Consider the following 13,868-nt stretch of genomic DNA (forward strand, 5'->3'; position numbering starts at 1 on the left):
ATTTGCACAAAAGACATGTTGCTCGAGAAAAAAAAAAACTAAAAAGGGGGAAAGAGCAGTTGCACTTTTAGGTCAGATAAAATGATTCACAAGATTAAATCACATTAATATATTGGACTGTAACATCAAAGGCTTACCTCCTTGTCGTTCCAGTCATGATAGTAGCGGACATGTTTCTTTTCATCCACTACCCAGCTCTTGATTTTGCACATAACGTCCTGTTTGGGGTTAAAAGAGAATGAACAAGAAGCCATTAAAGGAGATGAAAAAGAATATAAACCCAGCAGGGTATGGGGTAATTATTTCCTAAATGCATGGCATCCTGATGCCAAAATGAACAATGGCTGTGCTCGCATTCAAGCAGGAGTGGCCTGGCTTTGACGGGGATGGCATACACAAGACCCCCTTCCCTCCTTTAAATCATGACAAAATGCCTTCTGGGGTGTCTCGCTTAGAGTCGCAGTTTTATACATCAATATTCCATCGGGACCGTTTAATGAAAAGGATAGAGAGAGGAGACAAAATTGGAAAGAGCAGGAAACTAATTGGAAGTTGGTTAGTTAGGTGTAAATTATTGGTCCTTCCTCAGGCACTTTGCAGAATGTAGTCATACTGAATAAGTACTAGTGAGGTACAGAACAAATTATTAACTGTTTCCTCTGGAGAAAATATTGAGCATTTCCAGCTATGTATGCCACATTCATTACCGAGGTACTTGTGGGTTGAGACCACAGGCAAGACTGGGTCTTGACAGGATCTGGAAGCGGAAAAGGGTGGGAAAATGGGAGGGAGGTAGTTATAAAATTTGTAATAAAGAAATTGAGCCTATTATTGTTGATCCAGCCCCACAGAAATTAGCGGAACACATTCTTTTTGTTCCTGTCAACTTGACCTCCCCCTTCATATAAAAACTCCCCCACCCCCTGCAACACTCCCCCTACCTCCTATTCCCTCCCCAAACCCTTGCAGCACTTCACAATCACACTCCCTTTTGAAAGAACTGAGGAAAAAATCCTGCCAGAGCCTCAATTACACAATGGCAGAAAAAGCTCCACACACTGACCCCCAGCCAGCTGCATTCACTCTCTGCACATCTCTCTCCACAGGAATTCTAAAGGCCTTTTAGTCAGGCAGCCAGAGTGCAGCCAGCGGGAGAGAGCGCAGGAAGAGCTGCATACACTCCGCCCGCGCCGGCCCAAGTCTTCACAGAGAGATTAATCATCTGTGAAATGGAAACAGCAAACGGCCGGTGACACAGGCTGAACCCGCTCCAGGTTTCCCTCATCAGCTCGCAGCCGCCGTGCAGTGTTCCTCTAACAAGCAGGTGTTAATAAAAGGCATATAGGTCCCACAGGGGTCAAACACATACGCCTGCCACCATGAAGCGCCACTGGTGGCCTGGCTTCTTATTATTGTTTTGTAAGGATAGGGATTTTGAGGATTCATATGGACAAAGGCGATGAAACATTGTTCTTGTAAACACAGCACCAGCAAAATGGATTTAAATCTTTATAGCAATGCATACATATGAGCATTGTGCTCCTGCATGCAAATACATTTAGCTTAAAGTCACAATGAAATTATATTAAGTAACTCTTTCAGACTGGTGGCAGAATGTAACCACAATAAACTATTTTACAACAAACTCAAAATCCCTGATTTGATTGTTTTTTTCCTCACAAAATCACATTTTCTTTAACGCCACATCTTCAGCTGAGAGCTCATTCTGCAGCAGCAAGCACATGACAACTCAAACCATTATCATCCTAACAAGATTTTTCCTTTTGCATTCATTTTGCCCCCTACCTATTAGATAACCTCAGATGTAGTTTTTAGCTCACAATGTTAATCATCCCCTTATGGGTTTTGTCTCGCCCCAGCATCCAGCATTCAGCAGGAAGTACATTAAAAAAAACCTTCCCCTGTCACAAACCACAAATATTCAACTTTATTCTTTTTGGAGAACATGCTTAGGGTATTACACTATACTGCATAATTATATACTAATATATACAACAGTATTCCATAATAAGTATGGAATACTTTTTTCTGTATCTTGCATACATTGCATAGCAACACAGTGACTTGTGTGGTTTTGTCATGACAGTTTTAGTTTTATATGATTTTCACTGTCACAAAATAAGACAACATGCATGTTTAAACCTAATTTTTGATTTTAATGTGAACTACTGTGTCCACTAAACCAGCCCTGTAGGAGCTGACGGTTGTGTCACCTTGAATCATATCAGATTTATTAACGTAAGAATAACCAGATATCTAAATGGTAAAATAAGTTGCCCTCTCATTTTAATGCCATTTATTAAAACTACAAATAGGATAAAAGCAGTTTTTGGAGAGCTTATGAGTGTGACAATGGATATTAGATCTTATTACAAATGACTCAGTAGAAAGGAAAATCTAAGCAAGTAATCACCATCTAAATAGTTGCACAGAATTCTCCTTTTATTTCACAGCATCCTGTGGTTGCACAAAAGAAAGTACAAACATAATTGTTTCTTTGAAACTGTACACTTTAGATGTAGGGTTGATGCACAGGGTCTGCATATAAATGCTGACATAAACGTGTGTATGTGTCTGTGTACAGCTGAGCATGTCAAACGCCAGGCTCAGCCTGTGAGACAATCACACAGTTCCCCCCCATCTAAAAGCTTGGTGCAGCCTTTGAGAAGCACCATTCTTTGCCATCTAAAGAGGTCTTCTATAGATTGTCACTTGCCGTCGTGTGCACAACCTTTGACAAGTAATGTAGATCATTTTTATTCATTGCCTAAAATTGTTAGCAATTATGTGGGTAAGCGGCCACCTGCCTAGCCTGAATGGCTCCTGTCTGTGGGGCTACAGGGGTGTGTGTGTGTGTTTCGGGAGGGGGGGGGGTTTAGTCTGAGGGGAACCAACCAGGCAAGGGGCCTCTGCAGCAGGTGAAATAGCCCCTCTCGTTAGCGTAATGAGTGGTCAGAGCCTTGGTGTGTTGGGGCCTGAAATTGGGCATGCCGCTCCAAGTGAAAGGCCAGATCCCCTCGCGCAGGCCTATCTTATCCTGCTCCAATGATGGCAAGGCATCATGAGACATTTACAGCCAAATCGCTGCTAAAGTTGGGTGCTAAGCCTCATTACCTTAACAATATGACCACCTGAATGTGTGTGCATCCACATGCATTTTGATCTGACATCGAGGACATGGATTTTTCTTTTCTGATCTTACCCTGCATTTTGCCCTGCACCTCGCTGCATTTAACTGAGAATCCTCTGTCAAAGAATATTCTAAACATTTATGGTATTCATAGCGAGGTATGTGGCATACGTGTCACCCACTGTATGGCCTTATACAATTTCCGAGTTGCTGTAGGTGTATAAGCATGAGCAAGAGCTGTGCCATGATTTGAGTATTACTTTAGATGAAAAGAGCTGTGTGGAAACACTTTCATTAGCCCAGTGCTGTGACCCAGGGTCAGCAGCTGAATAAGTAACTCTCTATTAATGATTTCTACAGCAGAAAACCCCTGACCCCTGATCACTTTCAATCTCAGAAAGGGAAAAAAATGGGGCAGGGGGAGGGGTGAGACCTATTGGAGGGAGATTAAAAAAAACATACTTTTTTTTCTTCTTGGCCATGTGTGTGGGAGGGTTATTATTTGTGCCTTGCTGCGAGGGAGAGCAAAGGGCCTGCTGGGACATTGACTCACATATTCTGGTTTGAGTTTCTTGTCACCGCCTCTAATGGCCGTCTTCTCCAGCTTGTCAATAACAGGGCCGATCATCTCCTCATCCTTCAGCCTCAGCTCCTCATGGATGATCTCCATATCCCTCACTGGGTCCACCGTCCCCTCCACATGGATGATATCCTCATCCTCAAAAGCACCTGCAGCGATGAGACACAAACACACAGAGAAAACATCAGTATAGAATTTTTTTTTTCTTGCTCAGCAACAACAACACTGCTTTACATGAACATATATAGTATAAGCAACAGAATCAATGTCATTGACTTCTTGAGATCGAATGTGGAACAGTGATTAGATTTGTCCCAGAAAATCGTTAGCTTTTTGCAGAGAATGTGGGGAAAAATAAGCATCCACATGAGAAATCACAGTGGGAGTCATGGGAAAATCAAAAGAAAAATAATAAAGTAATTAGGAATATATTTTTCAGTGTACAGCCATCAGAACTGTAAGAAATCAGCTTACAGTGTCAAAGTTAAGGTCCACCAAAACTGGCTTGAAGCGCAACAACCTGCATGAAGGAGAGAGGATTTGGTCATGCATTTTCTACCCCACTGTCTTAAAACTATTAGCTATTAAGTTGAAAATATGAGAAATAAACAAAAATGAGTGAAAAGTGATTTAATAGAAAAATATCAGCAATCATAAAAGAAAGACAGTCTTCCCCTAATCATTTGCGTCATAGCCGTGGCTGCGCTGGTGATTAGGTAATGAGGCTCTCAGACCATTTAGCCAGCAGCAGCTCTCAGGACTCCCTCTGATTCTCCAGCAGTGCTCAGGGTTGAGGAGGAGGGGGGGGGCTGGGTGTACATCTGTCACATGAGAGTGACAGCCATTCGCATTGCCGCTGGCCTGTTCTCCTGAATGTTGCTCCAATACAATCTTTAATTTACAACCCATGAAATTTGTGCTTTGTTTGTTTTAGAATATCACAACTCAAGTAAAAGTGGGAATGCTGCAATATAAAAATAGTTCAATAGAAACATTAAGTACAAGCCCTGCAATAAAAATGTCACTTTAGTTGCCCCTGTCACTGTTATACTGTTATATAATACATTACATTACCATTGCATATTATTGGGTTATTATTACTTATGCAAATAAGTTACTACCATCTTATAGCTGACCGATGGAGCTAGTTTGAACTTTATACTGGGAAAAGCTGTTAGTTAATCTATGGCAGCGCATCATTATTTTATTTAAGTGCATCATATGTTTTGTATATAAATGCTTGATATGTAAAGTGTCTTGTAATTAAATCTGTCTCATTAGTGTAGTGGAGTAAAACGTTTGATATTTCACTCTAAAGTCTAGTGGAGTAGAAGAGTGTGAAATGGAAATACACAAGCAAAATACAAGTACCTCCAGTTTGTATTTAAGTACAGTTTTTAAGCAAATTTAAGTCAAGTCAAGTCATTTTTTTTTTATATAGCACCAAATCACAACAGAAGTTATGTTATGCACCACCACCTTCACGCTAGATTTATGTAAGCACTATATATTCAGATTTGGAATATAGCCTGCCTACGCACTCTTTCGTAAATCAGTCAACAACAGTAACCTGTGAAGTATCACACTGTGGCATAATGGGAATGCCATATCATTCAACAGGGAAGCGGATGTCAGGCGAATGATGACTTGGCTTTAAGTATTGCTGTGTTGAGGGACACTATGTCTGGAATGTGCATGGCTGAGTCACTAAATGTTATCAACAATCCACATTCAGTCATAGTGCTGACACCTGAGTGTGTGACGGACTGTTGACAGGTGAGGCCCCTGTGAGATAGTAACGTCACTGCAGTGATTCACATTACTCATCACCTGGCAGTCACATCATCTCTCAACAAGTTCCAACAGTGACACGTAGAAAATGTTGATGATTCATGTGACTGTAAGTCGTTGGCATGACGTGGACCGTCATCAACATCTTTGCATTTGCATCCTGTATGAAGTTATCAGGCCATTAGAAAGACTGCTGAGGAGAAGTTTGTTCAGCATTAAAGTTAGTCCCCGCTCCACTAATCAGGTAAGAGTCCCGCTAGGTCCTAGAAACACTACTGACATCGCTTCATGGATGGCAATATTGGGTCACCATGTTTGTTTAGATCGAACTATTGCAGCAGCTATTAGTTGAATTTCCATGATTTTTTTGTACAGATTTTCATCTGTATCTAATCTTTTGAATCACTGATGTGATCCCCTGACTTTTCCTTGAGTTCCAGCCCAATTTTACCATTTGTGATCTAGAGTGAAATGTCTCAACAACTGTTGGAATGGTTGGCATGAAAACTGCTACAAACATTCAAGTCCCCACAGGATAAATTTTAATGACTAGCATGCTATCATGCTACATTGTTAAGGCTAAACATCAACATATCAACATTCTCATTGTGAGCTTGCATGCGCATTTAGCTCAAAACAACGGTGTGCTGGAAACTATGTTTGCAGCCTCTTAATCTTGTTCACTAACATAAACTAGTGCCTCGGAGACCAGTTCTGAGTGTTTTTAAATTGTAAGGGACGCAACACTATAAACTGATTCAATATGAACTCCTTAGTGCTCTCCCACATGCACAGAACATCATATCTTGTTCCACTACTGGGTTAAGGAGGGATAAGTGCCTGAGTTTCCATAGAACTAAACTACAGGGCTTTTACAATTTAGCATCACTCATCTAAACAGACACAGCTCAACAACAACATGACAGACTACCAAAAATCCGACACCAGTGGCTTAATACTCATGTAAGTCAACAGAAGCTGTAGACTTTTGTGCAAGCTGTCATCCCGTGCGTTGTCCTCATGGTGAAATGAACTTATCCAATTACTCTTTGCCTAATCAGGCTGTTTTGGTTCCTCTCCTCTTGCAGAGGTACTCCACAGTATAAACAGTTCACTTACGCCACACAGAAAGGGGCTAATCAGTGGAATTATTGTTTTGCTGCTCCAATTTACCAGCTCCCTGTTCAGCACTGATTGGAATGAAAATTTGCCATTGTGTCTGCATGAACTCAGAAAATATAATGCAATGTAATCATTTTGTTAGCTGCAAGAATATACATACATTATAAACAATTATGATATACAGTTTTGATACACTGTGTCTCCAATGGAAAATGCGTACAAGTCCGTTGTTTAATTTAGTACTTATTAATTAGGAGCAAAGAGGTTTAAAAAGGTTCACATGGTTAATAAACCACTCATGATTGGTGTAAATCTCTGTTAATGAAAGCATTAGAAATGACTATATGGACAATCATTTATTAAAAACATTTCTTACTTTCTTAAATAAGTAATCAACAGTTAGTGACCATTGTTATATGTCCTAATAAAAAAGCTGATAAATCAAAAATTCAAAGAGGCTTTGAAAGAGCAGGAGCAGCTGATCACTCACTATTTAGTCATCAGCTGACACTCTCCTCTGACGACCACATATTCCAAAGTAATTTGCTTTAATTAATTTCGCCTAATTTAACATTCACATCTACTTTACCGCCGTCCCATTCAAGGCTTAGAGCTGGAGAACAAATGCACGAGGTGAAAGAGAGGAGAGAAATCTGAGGGGGCAATCTCCACAATTAGTCCTTTAACAACTGGGCCTGGGTAGGGCTCTGTGAAGACAGCTCTTATGAGGCTGCAGCGCCACACAAAGCCACATGCAAGACAGTAAAAACACACAATAAAAAGAAGAAGAAAGAGGTTGGAAAGGCCCAGTCTCAGGAGTCAGGTCTGTCTCACAATTTAAATGTTACTGCTTCATTTCAAATAGCGTATGTTTTGAAGACATTATTAACAGGTGCTCCTTTATTGACAGAACAAAAGGATTAGTCGCTAGAGGGTGAGTGGTGTTTAATGGCCTGATTAGGGATCAAGCTAAGCTCTGCAAAATTATGGACTTACAGCGGCACTGCAGGCTGGTGTATCCTGAGGAGATAAAACTCCATGAACTGACATTTAAAAATGAAAACCATTTTGAAAAAATAAATAAATAAAAGAATATGTATAATTTATTTTGTTAATGTTAATGTTTTTTTTTTTTTTTTTTTTTACATTAACTCCATCATACAAACTTCCCTGCACCACAGGTAAGAACACACAGTACAGAACAAAAGTAGTTTTTTCTTAATTAGTGCTCTATTTTCAGTAAGCAGAACTTTAACACTTGAAAGCTCAAGCTAGCTTATATCATTTCGTTTCTGTCAGGTACGTAGACAAGGCAGTCATCTGAGTCAAGTCAAGATCAATACTGATTGAGCTGCTTCCTCTGATGTTGCTACCTGGGAGGATATGTGGTCAACATAATTCAGTTAAATTACAGTATTCATTGACTTCTAACTTCCTGTGCATGTTTTCACATGCAAGATGGGTAAGAGCACATCTAAAGAACTTGCATTCCTCGCACTGCTTTTAAAATGTTCATGCAAACTCAGTGCCGCAATTCTCCTGGTATTCAGAGCAGTAAAAGCTATTTTATGGGTCTGTCAGGAAAAGCACATTATGGATGTCTCCCCAGCATAAAAACACTGGAAATGCACACAAGGGTATTTATGTTCATTCAGGGAATATCTTCTTGACATTCATTTTAGGATACATGAAATTAACAGCTATTTGTAGTACGCTGCTTCTGTAACAGAGTTTGTGGCATATTCAGCCTTGTTTCTTTGCATATGTCAATTATGGCAAATACACTGGCTCCTAAAAAGCAGTTTCACACCAGAAAATGGTGGGTTTGAGCCCTTCAGAGATAAACTCATGTTTTCTACATGATCCCATCTTTCATAATAGATCACAGTGAAATCACAGTGCTCGATAGTATGAATCAGTACCCCACAAAATGTCTCCAATTCCTATGTAATCTACTGTCAGATGTAGTGTCTCATACCAAACAGAGTATTAAAGGTGCATCTTTCCACCATGTCAGATATCACTGACTGAAAAAAAAAACACATGTATGGGAAAGCCGTTCAGACAAGCCTGTTCTGTGTGCAGTTAAAGAGTGATTGCATGGGGGAGGTTTCCGTTTTCATGAACTCTGACTGAAAACAACAGTGTTAATTCCCTTATCATTAGCTTAACCTCTGTCATTCCATTTATTTTGTTAAACCACGGAGCATGAGAGTGCCTTGATTGAAAGGAACCGTCATATGCACACCACTGTTGTCCCACATCATTCAGCGAACAAACCTTTTTAGATCCTTAACTACTATAGTGCTGCTGATTGCACAGGCACCAGCAATTTCCTAACCAACCGCCACCTGAACAATGATGTGTTCAGCTTTCAGGCCCTCCAGCCTTTCAAAGGTGAATCATTTCACAGTTTGGAACGAGATCTCCATAGCAACTCCTCTTTGAAGGGTTTAGAATCACCATCCAATAATTCTATGATCATCGGGCCTTGCCATTCCCAGTGGTTCTTTTCACAGTGGACAGGCAAGGGGGGCATGAGGAGGAAGCAGGAAGATTCTACAGTCTATTTCAGGCAATTCATCTTGCAGCCCCATTAGAATTCAAAATATTGCGACCTTCAATCACCGAGCATGTTATCTGGAGCTGTGGCGATCTCCAGTCAAGATGGGTAGACATTTTGCTCTAATCATCCACGATGAGTGGAGGCTGACAAAAACGCTTCATTCTCGCTGAAGCAAAATGCTCATTTAAATGCTGTGACAGCACCTCAGCTCAGCCCGCAAAACACACAAAGGGAGGATGATCCCTACAGCTCAATGAGCTAGATGTAGAATTGCAGTATTGGTTAAAACAACAACTAACATAAACAAAGAATCACATACAACAAAGGGCAGCTTTTCTGACTAATTTATAATGCAACATTACTATTTTTACTCACGAATAACCAGACAGAGGAGGACAGGTGCTAGGACCCAGCTGAGACTGTCATACAACAAAGTGTCTTTTTGACCAAGGATGGGGAGGGAAGTGTGTCGCTTGATCCTTATAAACCAGTTAATTTTGCAACAATAGAGTGGATCATGGCTAAACATAAAAAAATAAAAAAAATATGATGATATCTGACTCTTACATGCAACAATATACACAGTATCTGTAAGAATGTAAAGGCACCAGTGACAGTAGTTACTCAGACTACCTTTATACTTTAATCACATAAACACACCATACAAGTAAATATTGTAAGAAGAGATAACTGATTCAATCCTTCTCAACACTTGACTAATATCTTGGCATTTATTTTTTTCTTTGATAGTTTTGTTTTCATCATAAGTATTTGCATGATAAAAATTTTGGTGTTACCTTAATGGTACCTCATCAGGAAACAATGTTTCATACAGGCTTTGGGAGACTCTGCAAGCGCATTCTTTTGTATTAATATACAATTACATACTATGTGGCAACTACTGATATGAGCAGAATTACTGTTCATCATGGAGCACGAGGAATAAATTGTTACAACTATAGGCTAATGAAAGCATTTTTTATGCTGTACACAGTGATGTTTGCTTCCACACTTTTCAGGAGATGCAACTTGAACCTATAGACATCCATGCAGGCAGCTAAGCTAAAAAAAAAAATTGCCCTCATGTTGCCTGTGCAGTAGCTTTTACAACCCATAGTTACATTTTATTGTTAGGTGACCTGTTATGGGTGCAGTAATTATGATGGAAGCAAAAGAGGAAGTCATGTGAAATAGTATATAGAGTAACAAAGTCAGCATTCAGCAGAAGTTGAGGTGGATGGATGGGTTTACAAAACATTGTAAACCCAACAATGTTTCTTTTAACCATGACAGTTATAAAACCTTGTGTTTATTTTTGTTACTATTGACAACAAAGGTCTGATACGCCTTCTGCTAGTACACTTCTATAGGTTGAATCCAAGAACAGGGACAAGTGACCTAAATGTTGGACAACTTGTTGCATTGGTCAGCATACCTGCAATGACAATTCTGTGAATACTGTATATTTCTTATTGTCAACAAATCTCTTGAAAAGAATAAAAAACAATGGACTGAAGCTTCTAACAAGTATTGGCTTTGAACCTAAAAGCTGATATAGCTTGGTCCTCTGTTCCATAGATCTCCATTAATGTCCAAGAACTATTAAAGACACATCAGTGATTGGGCGACCTGATAGCCAAGTGGCTAGGGCGCGTACCACATGAGCGCAAATGCAGGCGAGTCACCAGTTTGACTGCCGACCGGCCAGACTCTTTCTTGCACGTCATTCCCCCTCTCTTTGCCCCTTTTCAGCCACTGTCTACTGTCCCACCAAATAAAGGCACAAATGCCCAAAAAAAGTGAGTCACACTGTTGCACAAGGTGACGTGTTCCTTCATTCCTTCATCCTACATGAGCATGGCTGCTGTTGTTTATTGTGAGTCAGTGACACATCATCCTGGAGCAAAATGTGTGTTAATCTGCTGCTAAAATAGTCCCCAACAAATGTACTATTTATATTTACATTTATTCATTTAGCAGATGCTTTCATCCAAAGCGACTTACAAGTGAAAGAGTATAAATGAATAAAATTTTAATAAGTAGTACTGGTTGTTTAAATGAATACATCAGTGCAACAACCAATTGTGCAGCTGAATTACTGACAAATTCACTCATTGCGTGATCTGTTTTGATAGCCACACATGTGGAAGTCGGTGTGCTGGCTGACGTGTTTTGGATGTTTGTCAAGAGGGAGAAATTTGCGAGTTGCTGAGTGATAAGGCAGAGCTCCTGGAGAGAAGCCACTCCTGGCGTCAGTGAGGAGGCAGTTTGGCCATAAATCTTTATCTCTGTCTGAATAGTCAATGCAGTTTTTGCTCTTAACGCCTGTAGCTTAACAATCACTTTGATTTGTTAGCTATAAGCGATGGAGTGTGGGCTCTGAATGACGTGCCTACCAAACACACAAAAAATGTATTAGGTAGACAAAAAGTAAAGTGTTAATAATGACTCATGTGAAAGGACACTGGATATAATTTCTTGTGAAGCACAATTGCTATCAATTTGTTGTTTGTCTGACACTTTGATTTGACTTACTTAATAACAGTAACACTCTCAAAGTGTTTGACAGGTCTTGTAATACACCAACCAACAGACAGCGACTAAATCTATATCCTATTCAATCCATTTATAGTATTCAATCACAATGGAAGTACTAAAATGCTCATTTCCCATCCCTATCCCTTACTCCTGAAGTGTATTGATATAATCATAAAATTCTAATTGGACCTTTCATACATTAACACAAGGGCCTAAGACTTGAATGCTAGTTAAGCTTTCACTCACTGCTCATCTAATTGCATCTTCATTGTGTAGTGCAGTTGCAGAATGGTCCATGGTATTTAATGAATGTGTTTTCTTGGTATCAAAGACTTCAACCAAATATAAGAATTCCCCTCTGACTAAAATTAAAGTAATATCTCATGTGGGCACAAGTCCAGGGTTACATTCACAGATTGTGAATATTAACTGTGCATTACAACTTTGTACTGGAAATATTTACAGGTCTGTTAATATGCATCTTCATTTTCATGCCAGGCATTAGATGAGAGGATTGATACCACTCTCCTATCTGCACTGTAGATATGAAGCTACCATGAGCAGATGGTTAGTTTAGCTTAAAGACTGGAAGGGGGAAACATCTTTCAGCTAGCCTGGCTCTGTCTGAGTCTGAGTTAATGAAAGCCACCTAACGGTTTTCTAAACAATGCATTAGATTTTGTGTGTTTACTTTGTACAAAAACCAAAGTGTAAAAACAACAATTTGCGGTTTTAAGGGGAGTGATATGCTAGACTATTTCTGGGCCGGGAGCATCTTGTCATCACCATGAGGTTACCAGGCAACCAGATGACTCCAGGCCAGAGTCGGGCTCGCCGTTTCCCCTGTTTCCAGTCTTAATGCTAAGCTAAGCTAACTGGCTGTTGGCTCTAGCTTCATACTGTATGTAACAACTGGTATTGATCTTCTCTTCTAACCCTTGGCATCACAGCAAATATGCTTTTTTCCCCAAAATGTTGAACTATTGCATCAAATAAGATGTCATTATCTTTAGTACCCACGGAAAAATCAATTTAATAAACACATTAACACAAATGCCGGGTGGTTGACCCATGGTGACAATCAGCACAATAAAAGACAAATGTCGCAAAGGAGGCCAATTGTTTTTTGTTTAGTTAATTACTTGTTTGGGAGAAAGGTAAAAGCTAAAAATACTCATAGCTGCACAAAGTGCCAACTGATGTCCTCAAATCTTTTGATTTGTCCAACCAACAGTCTAAACCCCAAAGATGTTGAGCTTATAAATCCTCAAATATTTGGCCTTTAATCAGTTAAATGAGTTGCTATCAACTAATGAATTGATACACTAAAAGACCAGCTCTACATAGGATACAGTTAGGTAACATATGTCCTGCTCAATTGCTAAGATCTCATGTAACTGATCAACTTTATTTTCCTAAACACTATAAACTTTCTTGGGTCTACTTCAGGCAGTAAGGGGGAGAGGGAAGAGTCACAACTTAACCAGGAGTTCAGGTGCTGAAAGCATGAATATCACAGTTAGAGAAGCGTCTGCGCCAAAAATAACAGCTACTTTCCAGTCGGCTGCCCACAACCACAGTCAGTCCCTTAAGATTAAATGTGCTATGCCACAGTATCTTAAGGCTAGATTCTTACTGAGTGTCGTGCAACCGTAAATAAGTCTTCATTAGAAGTGAGCTAGAGGTGGGGGACACTGTGTGAGCATTTAAACATCTAATTGCTGGAAACCAAACATCTGGGAATAAGGCCAGGTGAGCTGGCAGAGTTGCTAGCGGGGAACAGAAGGCTAGATGAAGTAGAACATGTCTGCGTCTGGTCTCAGACAGTGAGGATCCAACCACGTTCCAGTCACTGCAGAAGCACTGGGAACACTTTGCCTGCAAACCATTTGGTTATGAGACCAGGGAACACCAGGCAATCAACAGAATCAGCTTTGAGGATATCATCATGTGCCCTAATAGTTTTTGGACGGTATTGTTGAAAGCAAATCCACTGTTTACACAAGCTTTTCAAAGACATAAAAGGTTGAAAAATATTCATGATGCTCAAACTACTTGGGTAATTTGGTGACCAGACATCATGGGGAAAATCCAGTCAGTCTACATCCTGGAAAAAGTTT

The 13,868-nt window shown here is 39.9% G+C and overlaps 1 protein-coding gene across 1 annotated transcript in view; it reads right to left on the reverse strand.

Annotated features, from left to right (window-relative positions):
- The window catches only part of LOC139618828 (obg-like ATPase 1), a 42,161-nt gene that overhangs the window by 18,638 nt on the left and 9,655 nt on the right, over positions 1-13,868 (reverse strand). The window contains exons 5-6 of the mRNA XM_071474874.1: positions 3,705-3,880; positions 138-218 (exon numbers count right to left, since the gene is read on the reverse strand). Coding sequence (XP_071330975.1) covers positions 138-218; positions 3,705-3,880 — 257 coding nt within the window. The remainder of the gene's footprint in view (positions 1-137; positions 219-3,704; positions 3,881-13,868) is intronic.

This window comes from Trachinotus anak, unplaced genomic scaffold (assembly GCF_046630095.1).
Source record: "Trachinotus anak isolate AG129_WGS33_773 ecotype Australia unplaced genomic scaffold, CSIRO_AGI_Tana_v1 ptg000001l, whole genome shotgun sequence".
NCBI classification, from domain to species: Eukaryota; Metazoa; Chordata; class Actinopteri; order Carangiformes; family Carangidae; genus Trachinotus; species Trachinotus anak.